A 14,841-nucleotide genomic window follows, 5' to 3' on the forward strand; every position below is an offset into this window, starting at 1 on the left:
GCTTCCTGTCACCCCTTCATCATTGTCCTCCCTATGTGTGCTGGTAATGAAAAGGGGAATAGAGAGAGCTAAATACCTTTTCCTCATTTCTGCTTCCACACTGTTGGCATCCAGAGGAGGGCAAGAGGGGACACTCCCACTAAATTCAGTGGGGCTTACTTCCAGGTAAATGGGTATAGGGTCCTTGCCCCCCCCCCGAAAAAGTCCTGCAGACACCCACTGTCTCTTCCCTTTCTGTTTGCATGCAAAAGAGCAATGAAAGCAGTTTTGTTGAAGGCTGGCTCTTTCGGCACAGAAGGATCATGGCCTCACACCTGGCAGTAGCCCAGCAGCAACAAAGCGGCTGGGCTCAATGGAGGGAGTGGTGGTAACAGCCCAGAGAAGAAGAAAAAAAGGGGGGGGGGCTGGAAGGCCCAATCTTCCCTTTTGTCCCTGGGCCCACTCCAACCTTGCTACGCCCCTAACCAGGAGGAGGTCCTCAGCAGTCATCCCTCCTACTGTTGTTAACCCCCCACCCCCAAACCTTCTTAAAGTTGTGCAGCCATTGCAAAAGGAGTGAATCACGAATGCCCACATTCCTAATGCAACCCTCCACCCAGTTTCATGGATGGCCAAGCTATTGCAATGCAGAGAGAAAGAAGGCAAGTCGTTTATATATATTTAGCAGGGAGGAGAGCTGGTCTTGTAGTAGCAAGCATGAATTCTCCCTGTTGCTAAGCAGGGTCTGCCCTGGTTTGCATTTGAATGGGAGATTACATGTGTGAACACTGTAAGATATTCCCCTAAAGGCATGGAGCCACTCTGGGAAGAGCATCTGTATGCTTGCATGCAGGAGGTTCCAAGTTCCCTCCCTGGCATTTCACATAGGGCTGAGAGAGACTCCTGCCTGCAACCTTGGAGAAGCCGCTGCCAGTCTGGATTGACAATACTGAGCTAGATGGACCAATACACTGACTCAGTATAAGGCAGCTTCCTATGTTCCTATGAGAGCAACTGTCCCTATGCAACCTCAATATTGCATTCCTCCAGTGGTTCTCACCGATGTCTAGCGTAAGTTTCTTTTTAGATTGTGAGCCCTTTTAGGCCAGGGAACCATCTTATTTATTTTTCTACGTAAACAATTTGGAATTTTATTTATTTATTTATGCTGAAAAGTAGTACAAACACATTTGTTGTAGTAGCAGTAGTAAGGGCAGGCAGGGACCCAGGCCTAATAGGACCCTAGCAACACCCCTGGCCAAAATACACTAGACATAACAGGTAAGGATGTGCAACCGGTTCGACGGCTGGGGTGGTGGTGCAGCTTTAAGGGCAGGGGAGGATGCACTTCCCTCCCACCTGACCACTACCACGTTTCCCCTGCCAGCACTTGGTTTCTTAAACATCCATTGGGGCGGCAGTATACCTCCCTGCCACCCCCTTTGCTACGTTTTCCGGAAGTAGCGGATGCGCATGCACATGGGATGCACTTGCGCAACATGCGCATGCGCATCCACTACTTCCGGAAAATGTAGCGAAGGGGGCAGCAGGGAGGTATGCTGCTGCCCCAATGGATGTTTAAGAAACCGGGCGCTGTCTGTCTGGAGGGCAGGCGGGGGAAGTGCATCCTCCCCCGGCCTTAAAGCTGCACCCTCCTGCCGTTGAAGCAGCAGAACTATCCACCGTTCTAACCGCTTCCATGCACATCCCTAATAACAAGGATTTAATGGTGATTAACAGCTTCAAAAATTGGAGGAGAGAGTGTTGGTTTCTAGAAGAGAGTGTGACAAGATTTAGCCATCAAAATAGGAAGAAGCTGTGGTCCTGAACCAGCCCCTGTGGGCCTAGGCCCCGGCCATTTCAAGTACCTACTGAAATATCTGATTCTCAGGGAGCAGCACTAGCGAAAGCCTGCCAGAACAAAACAAGTGTGTTCAGAATGTCCGGTGCTAGGGGCAAGTTGGAGCTACTGAGGGAGGGAATTCCACCAGGAGGTGGCCACCACAGAGAAGGTCCTGTCCTGTGTGGCTGCCGGATGAATCCCTGAGACCTGCAGCTCTGGTGCAAGTTTTATCAGCAAGGTTGATTCATATGGGGAGAGAGGGTCTTTCAGGCACCCTGGCCCAAAGCCATTCGGGGCTTTTAAAAAGTCAAAATCAGCACCTTGAATTGCACCTGGAAACAAACTGGTCCATGAGCCAGTCAAGACTCCTGTGGCTGCATTCTAGACCAGTCTTCCCTCTAACAGGGGTTCCCAGATGTTGTTGACGACAACTCCCAGAATCTCCAGCTGCAGTGGCTCTTGCTTGGGGATTATAGGCGTTGTAGTCAGCGACATCTGGGAATCCCTGTTAGAAGGAAGACTGTTCTAGGCCAGTTAAATTTTCCAAAAAAGAGCAGCCCCACATAGAGCCCATTACAGCAATCCATTCAAGATGCAGCAAGGGCATGGATGACCACGGCCAGATCCAACAGACAGAAACAGTGTACCTGGCACACCAGTCAAAGCAGAGCAAAAGTCCTCCAGGCCACAGCAGACACATGAGCATCCAGGTGCAAAGCCACACCCAGGAGCATCACCAAGCTGCAAACCTACTTCTTCAAGAGGAGTGCAACCCCATCTTTAACAGGCTGATAAACTATCACCAGATCAGCAGTCGTTCTGACCAGAACAACCTGTCTCGCTCACATTTAATTTCAGCTTGTTAGCTGAAATAACATTCTAAACACCAAGTTTAAAAGGTCGGTTGACATACTGGACAAGGATGTGCTGGTGCAGCGAGAGAGCAGCCCAATGGAATTTCCCCCAAAACCACACTGGTGCAGCAAGGAAGTGGCTATTTGATGCCCTTCCCCAGTAAGGCCTATGTGCCACCTGAAAAAAATGTCCCCGAGGGCTGCACAACCCTCAGGGATATATTTCGGGTGGAACAGAGGGTTGCTTAGGGAAGGTGAGGGCATCAAAAATGGCCACTTCTCCACTGCACCTGTTGGGAAGTTGTGTTAGGCTACTGACTTGCTGCATTGCCCCAGTGCAGCAAGACAGTGCTGTATGTTGTGCTGTATGTTAGCTGTCAACTGCATCTCCAGCTGCAGATGGCACAGATATATGCAATTCACATACTGGTGACAGCCCCCTGACAAAGATGACTTCCCCCACAGGTTTCATGTAGATGTAAGAGAACACTGGGAAATGGGCAAAGTACCCATGGAACGGAAAAACAGCGCTCTGGCAATCCCTAGATCTGTGCAACACTCCAAGGTCTTTCAACATTCTAAATGTTTCTGTGATTCAGGAGGCTCTTTTGTGTGTACTCTTTGATGGCGAATAAGGGTTATCCTTTGGCTGAAGCTCTTTCCACATTCTGAGCAAGTGTGTGGTTTCTCCCTTGTATGGATTCGTTGATGGCAAGAAAGGTGTGTACTGCGACTGAAGCTCTTTCCACATTCTGAGCACAAATATGGTTTCTCTCCTGTGTGGATTCTTTGATGATCATTAAGGCTTGAACTGTGACTGAAGCTCTTTCCACACTCCAAGCATTGAAATGGTTTCACTCCTGTATGTATTATTTGATGTGATGTTAGGCTTGTACTGCGACTAAAGCTCTTTCCACACTCTGAGCATGAATATGGTTTCTCTCCGGTGTGGATTCTTTGATGTGATGTGAGGCTTGCACTTTGCCTGAAGCTTTTCCCGCATTCCAAGCATTGATATGGTTTCTCTCCTGTGTGGACCCTTTGATGGCATGTAAGGTGTGTGCTACGACTGAAGCTCTTTCCACACTCTGAGCATTGATATGGTTTCACTCCTGTGTGGATTCTTTCATGGGAAATAAGTTTAATGACATTACTGAAGCTGTTTCCACACTCCAAGCACTGATATAGTTTCTCTCTTGAGTGAACTCTTTGATGGCGAGTAAGATGTGTGCTCTGACTGAAGCTCTTTCCACACTCTGAACATGTATATGGTTTCTCCCCTGTGTGGATTCTTTCATGGGTTGTAAGGTTCTGAATGCGAATGAAACTCTTCCCGCACTCTGAACATGCATATGGTTTCTCACCTGTGTGGATTCTTTGATGGATAGTAAGGTTATCAATGCGAATAAAGCTCTTTCCACACTCTGAGCACGTATATGGTTTCTCCCCTGTGTGGATTCTTTGATGACAATTAAAGGTCGACCTGTGGCTGAATCTCTTTCCACACACCATACACTGATACGGTTTCTCTCCTGTGTGGAGTTTTTGATGGAAAACAAAATTATCAATGCGATGGAAGCTCTTTCCACACTCTGAGCACATGTAGGATAGCCTTCCTCTGTGAATTCTTTGGTGTGTGCTAAGCTGAAATTTACTAGTTAAGATCTGTACACACAGAGGAATTTTATTCCTCTTGTCTCCCTTATGACATTCTCCTTGGATCACATGGACATCTGTCCCTTCAGAAGCAATGACATTCCTCTCCCTCTCCTGGCTTCCTTCCGTTTTCCATCGCGGTGGTGCACCCTCTCTCTCATTCTCCTTCCTATCACCTGCAAGAATAAAGAGAGAAACTTGATGAAGGAGCAATGGAGCCACAAACCTTAACCCGTGCTAACTGAGCAAAGAGGAACCTTTGGTTCTCTTTACTGAGCAGGGGAAGAGCAACTGGCCCTATCCATCTCCAGCACAGCATCCCTTCAGTGGCTGTTGCTGGTGTCTATCTTATGTTTCTTGTTTAGATTGTGAGCCCTTTGGGGACAGAAAGCCATTCTATTTATTTATCTGCATCTATGTAAACCGCTTTGGGAACTTTTGTTGAAAAACGGTATATCAATATTCGTCATAAGAACAGCCCTGCTGGATCAGGCCCAAGGCCAGCATCCTGCTTCACACAGTGGCCCACCAGATGCCACTGGAAGCCTACAGCAGGTGTTGAGGGCATGCCCCCTCTCCTGCTGTTATTCCCCTGCAACTGGTACTCAGAGGCATCCTGCCTTTGAGGCTGGAGGTGGCCTATAGCCCTCAGACTAGTAGCCGATGATAGACCTCTCGTCCATGAAGTTATCCAAACCCCTCTTAAAGCTATCCAGGTTGTTGGCTATCACCACACCTTGTGGCAGAGAATTCCACAAGTTGATTATGTGTTGTGTGAAAAAGTACTTCCATATGTTGATCATAAATTTCCTGGCAATTTCTTGGGATGACCCTTGGTTCTAGTGTTATGTGAGAGGGAGAAGCACTTCTTTCTATCCACTTTCTCCACACTTGTCATCATCAACAAATGACAGAAAAGATCTATTGGTGGGCAGATCCTGTTGTTGACTGGCACTCACTGGCAGCTGCTTGCTCCATACGATGCTGTATCACACAATCATTTCCCAACATAGTTTGGACATAATTTTTTTCATCATTATAGCCTCCTACTTACCCAACTGTAGAATCTTGGCAGCTATTCCTTTGCTGTTTCCTTTGACAGGTCTCTCATGTGAGTGACATTAAGTCAGAAAAAAGGCCTGCCAGAGAACTCTTTGCCTGATCTGCCCATGAAAGTTTCTCACCACACAGCAAAACAGTTACCTTTTGATCTCTCTCCTTCCTTGGAGATTTTGGCATATGGATCTTTCCTGTCTTCCAGGCAAGAGGTGAGCTTGGAAACTGCAAATCCTCCTTTGGGGAAAAGAAGCAGGCAAAATGGTTCTGAAAGTTCAAACTATAATAAGTCTTCAGAAAACCCAAGTCAGCCTGGGTATTGCCAGATACAGAAATACTCCAATTGAAAATGAAAGCTCTTTGTGTTTATTGGCTCGTTGTTCACATTATACTTCTCCCTTTCCCAGTGTATTCCTTTGCATTTATTGACTCATCCACATTGTTTACTTTCTCCAAGTTCTACTTTGTAATGCCATCTGCTGGCCATTTCAAGAAGTCTGTGATGAAAATCACATCTTTTCAGAGGACTTTTAACAGTACAGTAGTCCCTCGACCTACAAACTACTCGACAACCAATGTTTTCGACTTACGAACGCCAAAAAAGACCGGAAGTAGTTGGCTGTTTAGATTTGGCTTCCTCGACTTACGAATTTTTAGATGCGGTTTCCTCGACTTACGAGTGTTTCCAGACCTCCGCGGGTGCGCTTTTCGACCTACGAAAATTTCGACTTACGAACATCCGTTCGGAACGGATTAACTACGTAAGTCGAGGGACCACTGTACTTTAAATTTCATCACAGATTTTCCACGAAAGACCAGCAGATGGCACTGTGAATCAGTGCATGGAGGAAGTGAGTCATGTAGATAGAGAGTCAAAAAACGAAAAGACATGCAAAGGGAGGTACATAATGCTGACCAGTTGATAAACACAATGAGCTTCTGTTTTCACATGGAGTTATTTATCCCTCTGGAAATATCCCTTGTCTAAACCATCCTCCTGTTCTCAGCCACGGCTGGTATGCCAGCTGCGACCCTACTTGGAGAAGTCGGACCTGATCTTAGTCACTCGTGCTTTGGTAGTATCCAGATTGGACTACTGTAATGTGCCCTATGTGGGGCTGCCCTTGAAGCTGGTCCAGATTGCTGCTGCAAGGATGCTTGTAGGCACAATTCACTTCACAAGTGTAACACCCATTCTGTGACAGCTTCACTGGTTACCAGTCCGCTTCCAGGCTAGATTCAAGGTGATGATCTTGACCTTTAAAGCTTTACATGGCCTGGGACGAGGTTACCTGTTGGACTGCATTCACCCATAGGAACCTGCCAGGGCCTTCTGCTCAGCATCTCAGGCCCTGCTCATGGCCCCGCCACTAATAATCGGGTTGGCAGGAACGAGAGACAGGGCCTTTTCAGTTGTGGCCTCTAGACTTTGGAACATCCTCTTTGAAGAGCTTCGCCATGCTCCCTCCCTGAGTGTTTTAAAAACAACAACAATTAAAAACACATCTTTTAAAAGCGACTTTTAAATGTTTTATATGCTGCTTATATCTGGTAGGTTCTTAAGTTTTTACAGCCAGTTTCTAGCTTTTTATTAACTTTTAATTGAAACATTTTTTTAAAAAATGTAATTTTAAATGTGGTTTTAGCTTGGTCTTTTAACTTGCTTAACTTTATTAATCTTTTATTCTACATTGTATCCATTTTATTAATGTTGTGAGCTGCCTTGAGCAGTAGTGTACTGGAGGGGCAGGGTATAAGTTTATATTTATATTTGTTATATTGATATTGTTATTTGTATTTTTTATGTTCTCTTTTCTGGTCAATGACTGTAATAAAATTGAACTGAACTGGGTGTAAATATTTTTAAATAAATAAAGAAATCATACAGCTTGCAGCTATACTGGGATGAAAAAGGTCACCTATCGGAGGCAATCTGTGAAACTATGCCCGGACAACCTCAATACCACTACTACTCTGAATAATAGCAGTAGTAGTACTACTCAGGTAGTAATATCACTACTTCATGTCTGAGACCACCAAAAGTGGTTATCATAGGGCCATTCAGTAAGAACTCAGGTGAGCTCGCAGTTCTATCTGCCTGGAAGAGAAAGAAGTAAGGATTTTTTTTTGTTAAAAAAGCTCTTTAGGGTTTTAAGTTTGTTGCCTTGTAGGCTCTGGTTGGAAGACTGACCGGTTTTCTCTTTAAACACACAGAGTACCCAAGGGCAAGTGGCAACTTCCACAGTATCGCAACAGTGCATGGATACAGACTAGTTATGGCAGCAATTCCTGCTTTCCACATCAGTCAGCCAATCTGACCATTACCCAGTGAGGTCAGATTCCTGGAATTCTCTTCCATGACTTCTTTGTGCAGAGCCCTTTGGCCTGGATCCAGGAGAGCCCACTCCTCCTCTGAGAAATACACAGCCACATCCTCAAAGGTCACCAGACCCTGAAAGACAAAGAAAGCACTTTCTCTAAATGTGAGAATCCAAAAACCCACAAAAAAGGGATGGATTCAGAGTCTTTCTAGTGGGCAGCTTTGACCAAAGGAAAGAGGTCAGGGTTGACCCAAGGCACAGGGGTGCTCCAGGCAAAGCCTGCCTGGGCACACACACACACACTCCTCTCCCGTTGCTCCCCGGCTCATTCACTCAGTTGATGCAGGCATGCGTCCCTTTTGCGCGAGCGAGCAGGGCACTCCTTGTCGCCAGTTAGCCCTCTTTGTCGCCATGTCACCAGTCCACCCCCTTCAGCCCCATGAAAATTTATAACTCACCTTGAAAGAGGCAGGCGGAGGCAGTGGCCAGCAGGGCGTTCCCCATTGCCCAACCACTTGCCACCACCTCCACCTGCCTGCCATTTTTTCAGTGAATTATAATGACATCATAACAACTTGTCTCAAAAGCAGCGGGTGGAGGCCACTGTTCCCTCTAAGGCATGTTTTTTTGATGTCCACTCAGTTAATTTTAGATCCCGCTCGGGTTGAATCAGGAAGGTCCCACTCTGAATGCACGTACGCACACGGCTGCCCAGAACAAAACTCATTCTGCACACAGATGAAAAAAATTAGAGAGAACACTGGTGGAGGCCATGGCGAGGAAAGAGGGCGTGCGCAATGGGGAAGTGGACAGAGGGGGCAGGCCAGCCCTGGATCACATGTGACTCAGGCCATTAGTGCCCCTGCCTGCTTGGCACCCTAAGTGACTGCCTAGTTTGCCAAGCAGGCAGGCCAGCCCAGAGAGGTTCTTTCAGGCCCAAATTGAGAGGGGAGGCCTGCCTGTCCCTCCAGTGGTTCTTCTCCTACCTGATCAGGTGACTGCACAGCACCCATTTCCACTCCATCACCAAGGGGAGGAGGCAGCCTAGAAGGAACTTCCAGTTTAATTTCACTGCCTGTGAGGGAAACAAAGAGGTGGGGAGTTATTTCTGTTTGCTTCATAGGCTGTTTGCATTGTAGAGGCTTGAATGAAATCAGTATCCCATTGCTCTTGGGAATAGTTCAGTGTTCTGGTTTGGAGTTCCAGACTAAAATTTCAGGCAAACCTCAGTATCTGTGGGGGTTCTGTTTCACCGGTGGTGGGGGGAACGGGACACCATGGATTTTGAAACTGCGGATACCAAAGCATTGACTCTATGGGATGGGGGGAGGTTAGGTTCCTGGAAACTGGAAAAGGGACAAAAATGCATGGGGTGGGCGGATGGAAAAAGTCCATTACCGTGCTCCGCAGGCGTCCAGCTATCCAGGAATGGACCCCCCAGGCCCAAATTCCCCGTTTCCTCCCACTTTTAACAAATGAAACGAGCCACAAAATGGCTCCTCCTGGCAAAATGGTGGCCAGAAATGACCTCTGCTGTCATTTCCGGCCCTCTAGGAACTGTGGATACGTGAGTTTTAACCCTTTCATATCTGCAGAAAATAAAATGGAGTGTCAAGTCAAGTCAAGTTCAAGACTTGACTTGACTTGGAGTGTCAATTAGACACCTGTGAATACATGAAACTGTCCACACATAACAAGATTTGCCCATACGGTCATCCCTCACCAACCGTGAGGGTTCCGTTCTGGCAAAACCTTGCTGTTTGTAAATTCGCAGTTGGCGAGCAATTGAAATCAGTGCAAATCAGGGTGTTAAGGGAATTGCAGTTGCAAAAAGACCAAAACATCAAAGGAAAAAAATCCCAAAAAATAAAATAAAATGACCAAAATCACCCGGAACCCCTTAAAATCACCAAGAATAAGCAAGCGAAATGGGCAAATTGGACCTCTGGAAATTTTTGAATGCCCAAAGAATTGCTCGAAGGCACTTTTGAATCCCAAAAAACCACTCAAAATCACTTTAAATCGTGAGGAGTTGGCAGGGTCAGCAAGAGGAATGAGTGGATTGAACCTCTGAACCTCCCAAAATTGTGGAAACCTCCCCCTCCACATCATTAAGAAATCTCGCCAAACCCGTGGATACTCAGGTCGTGGTTGGTGAGACCGGTCACAATTTCCCAGTCTCAGATACTCAAACCACAATTGGGAAAACCGCTGTTGGCGAGGGATGACCGTACTGAAAAAAGGAGGGTAGAAAGAAAAACCTTCCACTTAAGGGCAGTTCAGAGATTTCAGGGGAAAGGGAATCCAAGTTGAAATACACCCTATTCATCCTTACCCAGTGGGGCGGTGCCTCCCTCATCCTCCTGCATGAGCCCTCTGAACACTATGGTGTTCAATGGAGCCTTCTCTGCCTTAAGGAAATCAGTGAACACTTTGGCCAACATCCTCTGGGCCTGAAACAGAAGAAAGCAAAGAGGGACTAAGAAAAAAAGATGTATCCACTTATTTTTGGACATATAAAGGTTGTACCTTCATTACAAATACCATGGGGCAGTCATTCCAGATAATAAAAATAGTTCGGCAATTACACATTATTTAGACAAGGCCCAACATTTTGTTTTGTTTAATGCAGAATTTTCATTGAGCATAATGTTGACGCAGTCTTGCTTATTTAATTGAGAAAACTGTTAACTCTTGCCATCTGTGAAGGTTGCTGGTGTGTAGCTATGAGCCCAAGAGGCTGCAGCTAAGAAACGAGCTTTATTTAAGAGAGCCAGCATGGTGTAGTGGTTAGAGTGTTCAACTAGGACTGCGTTCAAATCCCCATTCAGACCTGAAACTCACTGGGTGACTGGGACAGTCACTTATCTTTCAGCATAACTTACCACACAGGGCTGTTGTGAGGATAAACATAACTGTGTAGACTGCTCTGGGCTCTTTGGAGGAAGAGTGAGATATACATGTTAAAAAAACCCAAAACGAAGCTCCAAAAATACAAAGAACGATAAAAATAAAAATCAACAAAAATAACAGTCAGATCAGGAAGCTGACTAAAACAATCCAAGATGACATTTTTAAAGTGTCCAAAGGAAAACAAAAAGGGCATCAAGCATCTTTGAGGAAAGTGTCCCACCACTGGAGCCCTACAGCCAAGAAGGTCCTCCTTAGGGCAACACAAGAGACTTGAAGGGGGGGGAATCGCTGTGGAATGGGATATTAACCCAACACTGGCAATTAAAGGAGGACTCAAACAGAACCTTTGCATCTCTTTCCTGCAACTTCCCAACTGGGAAAGGAGGTAAGAGTGGGAGAAACTGGTGAAGGTCCTGTACCCTTTCTTTGCCTCTCTGCAACGTCGACTGCTAGCATAGCAATTTTCTTGGCTGCAAATGCTGAACTTTTGCCTACTAGGAAGAAAACACCTCTGGCTGTAACTTGCAGGAGGGTCCTCTCCCGCCCTGGTGCTTCATGATCCTCTTGCTGTGCTCCACAGAGGAAGCTTCACCTGTTATTTGGAACTACTGGCTTTGGGAATTTGAGACATTCCTGCTTGGAAGGATTTCCAGACAAAGTTGGGCAACTGCTGGTTATTTAGGATAGAGTCCCACACATTTTGGATAAAACTTGCCTACCTGCTCATCCTCTCTCTCAGCCTCAGCCTGGCTCAGGAGGAAACCTTCTGCCAGGGCCACTGCCTGCGAACTGGTCTCTGCTCCACATTCTCGGACCCAGCTCTCCATTTCTGGGGGCAGGATGGCCAGGAACTGCTCCAAGATCACGAGGTCCAGGATCTCACTTTTGGTATGTCTCTCTGGCTTCAGCCATTGAAGGCAAAGATCACGGAGTTGGCTGCACATTTCTCGGGGCCCCGCAACTTCCTGGTAGCGGAACTGCCTAAATCTCCACCGCTGGACATCTGACCTGGTGGTATCCTCAGCCAGGACCTTCTGCACAGTTCTTTCCAATAACTTGCTGTCCCTCCCAGACTGGATGGCTTGTGGGCCTTTTCCTGCTCCCCTCCCCAATTCACCGGCTAACATCCTGCCTAATTTATTTGACAGAAGTCCCATTGAAATTAAAGAGTCCTTTAGAGTAACTCCGGAGTGGTATTATCGAGTTGTTTAGCCTGGATTAGCCAACCACTAATCCATTTTCTCTCTGTGCACAAATGAAGCTTCCAACACAGCCGAAATACCTCCTTGCTTTAATTCCCACGGCAAATACAGTGCAAAGAGGCCACGGCTTAGCTTCACAAGGCCAGTGAGTCTTCATTGGTCATGACAAAAGTATAGGTACAGCAGTCTCCAGACAAGCATATAATTCACATGAAAATCTCAGCATCTCCCTGAGAAAAAGATGACAAATCCCAATAATCAGAGAGTGCCAGAGTCCAACCCATTTACACCAAACCCCATTGGCATTGCTAGCACTGGGCAAGAAGGGCATATGCCCCTAGTGTTTGCCCAGAAACACTTGCCTGCTTGCCCACCCCCTCCCCCACCAGATCCTCCTGTTTGAATGGCCAGGAGACAGTGGGGAGGGGGTGTTCTCTGGGATGGAAGGATTAAATAACAGTTGGCCAGGTGCTCCCTATCACTCTGTGCATTTGTAATGGAAAAGGGGAGGGATGGAGTAAAGGACCATTTCCTCTTCCTCTCTCTGCCCCCTCCCTTCCTATTTGCATTGCAAAAGTGAAGGGGAGGCAATTGCTTTGGGGGTTGGCTCTTTAGGCATGTGGGAGCCTGCTGGGCTCAGTGGAGGGGGCCAGCAGGTAGCCCTGGTACCCACCAACAATGGAACTGGTGGGATGGCACAGTATTAGGGGCAGCAGCCTCCCAATATCATCTCAGCTGAGGGAGGTGATGGAGGTGGTACAGGAGAAGGAGGTGGGCAGCCCTCCCCAAAAGTAACTGTTAAGCCCTCAACAGAACTGTTTTAAAAATTGTGCAGGGACAAACCTGTTGCAAAAAAGAGGGGGGAAAGGGTGGGGGGAATGTTAGGTCTTAAGGAGTAAAATGCTAACACACAATCATCCCTTTCCCCAATTTCAGACAGGAGCAGGCAAAGCTGCTGGAAGAAGTGATTACAAAGGGGAGGGAAATCTGAACATGGGCCAAGTACAGGGTGGCCAGGAGCCCAATCCTAAGAAGACCCAGCAATGCCCCAAACACCCCACATATAACAAGGCCGTCCTGGTGATTAATGGCTTAATGAACTGGAGAGTATTAGACTCCTTAAAAGAGCATGAAAAGACTTAACAGAATGGAGAGAGGTTATGAGTCTGAGCCAGGTCCTCTGGGAGGACTGAGCTGTCATTACAATAAATCATGGTTTTTCGATTTTGAAAGGAACTAGTATTAATTTAACAAACAAACAAACCCGTGTCTGCATTGTAATGAACGAATGCGTGCTAAAATGCATGGATGAAACCGGGCTTACACTGGGCTTCTCCTGACTACCTGAGGTGAGCGGGTAATCTTGGTACATTTCACACATCCTCTTTAATCACGCTTCATGTTGGCAACGCTCTGCAGAGCACGACAAAGGCACGAGCACAGTTGCCTTGGGAATGAAGACCCCCCCAGCAGCTATTCTCTTTTTTTCCATCTGAAAACAAACTAGCCGTGAATGAAGATGTAGGCACCAGGGACACTTGGGACAGCCACGGGCCATTTTGTTTTGCTGGTTTACACTGGAGCACAACCGGATCCCAACTCGATTCCTCTCAATATGCTTGACGGACAAGGCTGGATTTTATCCTGGGGATCTGTTTGCATCTGCTTCCCTCCCTTGCATTCCCATGCAAGCCCCCCGGGATTCCCCGACTGCCAAGCTACTTCGCACTCACCAGACAGACCCTTGCAAAGAGACTGCAAGTGAACCTTCGCAAGCGAGGAGGCGGGGAGTAAACAACGCAAGAACCTCCCGTCCCTGGCTTTTAGGTGCCTCGCTAGGAATTCAGACTCTCTGACTTTAACCCTGATAAAGGTAAAGTGCACCATCAAATCGATTTCGACTCCTGGCGCTCACAGAACCCTGTGGTTTTCTTGGTGGCAAAGAAACCCTCCTGTATTAACCCTGATACTGAATCAGAAAGTGTCAAGAGAGAGTGCGCCTTTCTTTCCCTCTTTTTCCCCAATGCAAAAGTGAGCAGAAAAGTGGCGGAGGCTCCCCCACCTCCCCGCCGCTTCCCCTTTTAAAGACAAAACAGCAGAGTCTTGCGGCACCTTAAACACCAACATGTTTATTTTAGCATGCATACCAATAACATGGACTGAGTTTGGATGGAGCATTACATATAAATACAGCTTACATCATAGGAACATAGGAAGCTGCCATATACTGAGTCAGACCATTGGTCTATCTAGCTCAGGATTGTCTTCACAGACTGGCAGCGGCTTCTCCAAGGTTGCAGGCAGGAGTCTCTCTCAGCCCTGGAAAAGTTTGTATGGTTATGTGAAAAAAGACAAGAGTATCTCTTCTAAACAGCAATGGGACAAATTGTGGAAATGGACGTCGGACGTAAACCCACCCACCCCCATGACCTGATGTGCCTTGAAATCCCCCACCCCCCGAGTTACAGTACTACCAGCATATACTTCATAACCTTGTGGGTTTCCAAATCCTTGTGTGTAAATCTTTGTAGATATATCATGTACAAACAACCACTTTGTATATAATTGTGCTTTGGCAACATACTGTATGCTTTGGTAGTTTGTTAATTCCATAAAAAAATCTTGTCCTATCTTGGAGAAGCCAGGGAGGGAACTTGGAACCTTCTGCTCTTCCCAGTGCAGCTCCATCCCCTGAGGGGAATATCTTACAGTGCTCACACTTCCAGTCTCCCTTTCATATGCAAGCGGGTTGGACCCTGCTTAGCTAAGGGGACAGGTCATGCTTGCCAGCACAAGATCAGCTCTCCTCTCCATCTGCAACATCTGTCCATCATTCTTTTCTGGTCAACTGCACTTAACTCTGCTAACATGTTATGTTTTTGTTTTAAATGTAATTACTTTTTAAAGTCCTTTAAGTGTTCTTTTACATTTTTATTACTGGCGTTAACGTTTTAAGGTTAGTTGTTTTAGGATGTAAACCACCTAGAGCAAGCCTGCTCAACTTTGGCCCCCCAGCT

The 14,841-nt window shown here is 46.7% G+C and overlaps 1 protein-coding gene across 4 annotated transcripts; it reads right to left on the reverse strand.

Moving 5' to 3' along the window:
* Positions 1–1,507: 1,507 nt before the first annotated feature.
* On the reverse strand, positions 1,508–13,637 carry LOC128347474 (zinc finger protein OZF-like). Of its 4 annotated transcripts, none has more exons than XM_053302217.1 (8): positions 13,558–13,637; positions 11,342–12,054; positions 10,595–10,645; positions 10,045–10,162; positions 8,696–8,784; positions 7,714–7,840; positions 5,536–5,625; positions 1,508–4,508 (listed from the first exon to the last, which is right to left on the reverse strand). In XM_053302217.1, exons 2-8 carry the CDS (start codon positions 11,777–11,779, stop codon positions 3,247–3,249), a joined length of 2,175 nt encoding a protein of 724 aa, XP_053158192.1. In that variant the 5' UTR covers positions 11,780–12,054; positions 13,558–13,637; the 3' UTR covers positions 1,508–3,246. The 4 variants fall into 4 exon arrangements, with proteins under 4 accessions (XP_053158192.1, XP_053158191.1, XP_053158193.1 ...); XM_053302216.1 differs by lacking the exon at positions 13,558–13,637 and adding an exon at positions 13,149–13,551; XM_053302218.1 differs by lacking the exons at positions 10,595–10,645; positions 13,558–13,637 and adding an exon at positions 13,149–13,550.
* Positions 13,638–14,841: the final 1,204 nt, after the last annotated feature.

The sequence above is a fragment of the Hemicordylus capensis genome, chromosome 2 (assembly GCF_027244095.1).
Source record: "Hemicordylus capensis ecotype Gifberg chromosome 2, rHemCap1.1.pri, whole genome shotgun sequence".
Classification (NCBI taxonomy): Eukaryota; Metazoa; Chordata; class Lepidosauria; order Squamata; family Cordylidae; genus Hemicordylus; species Hemicordylus capensis.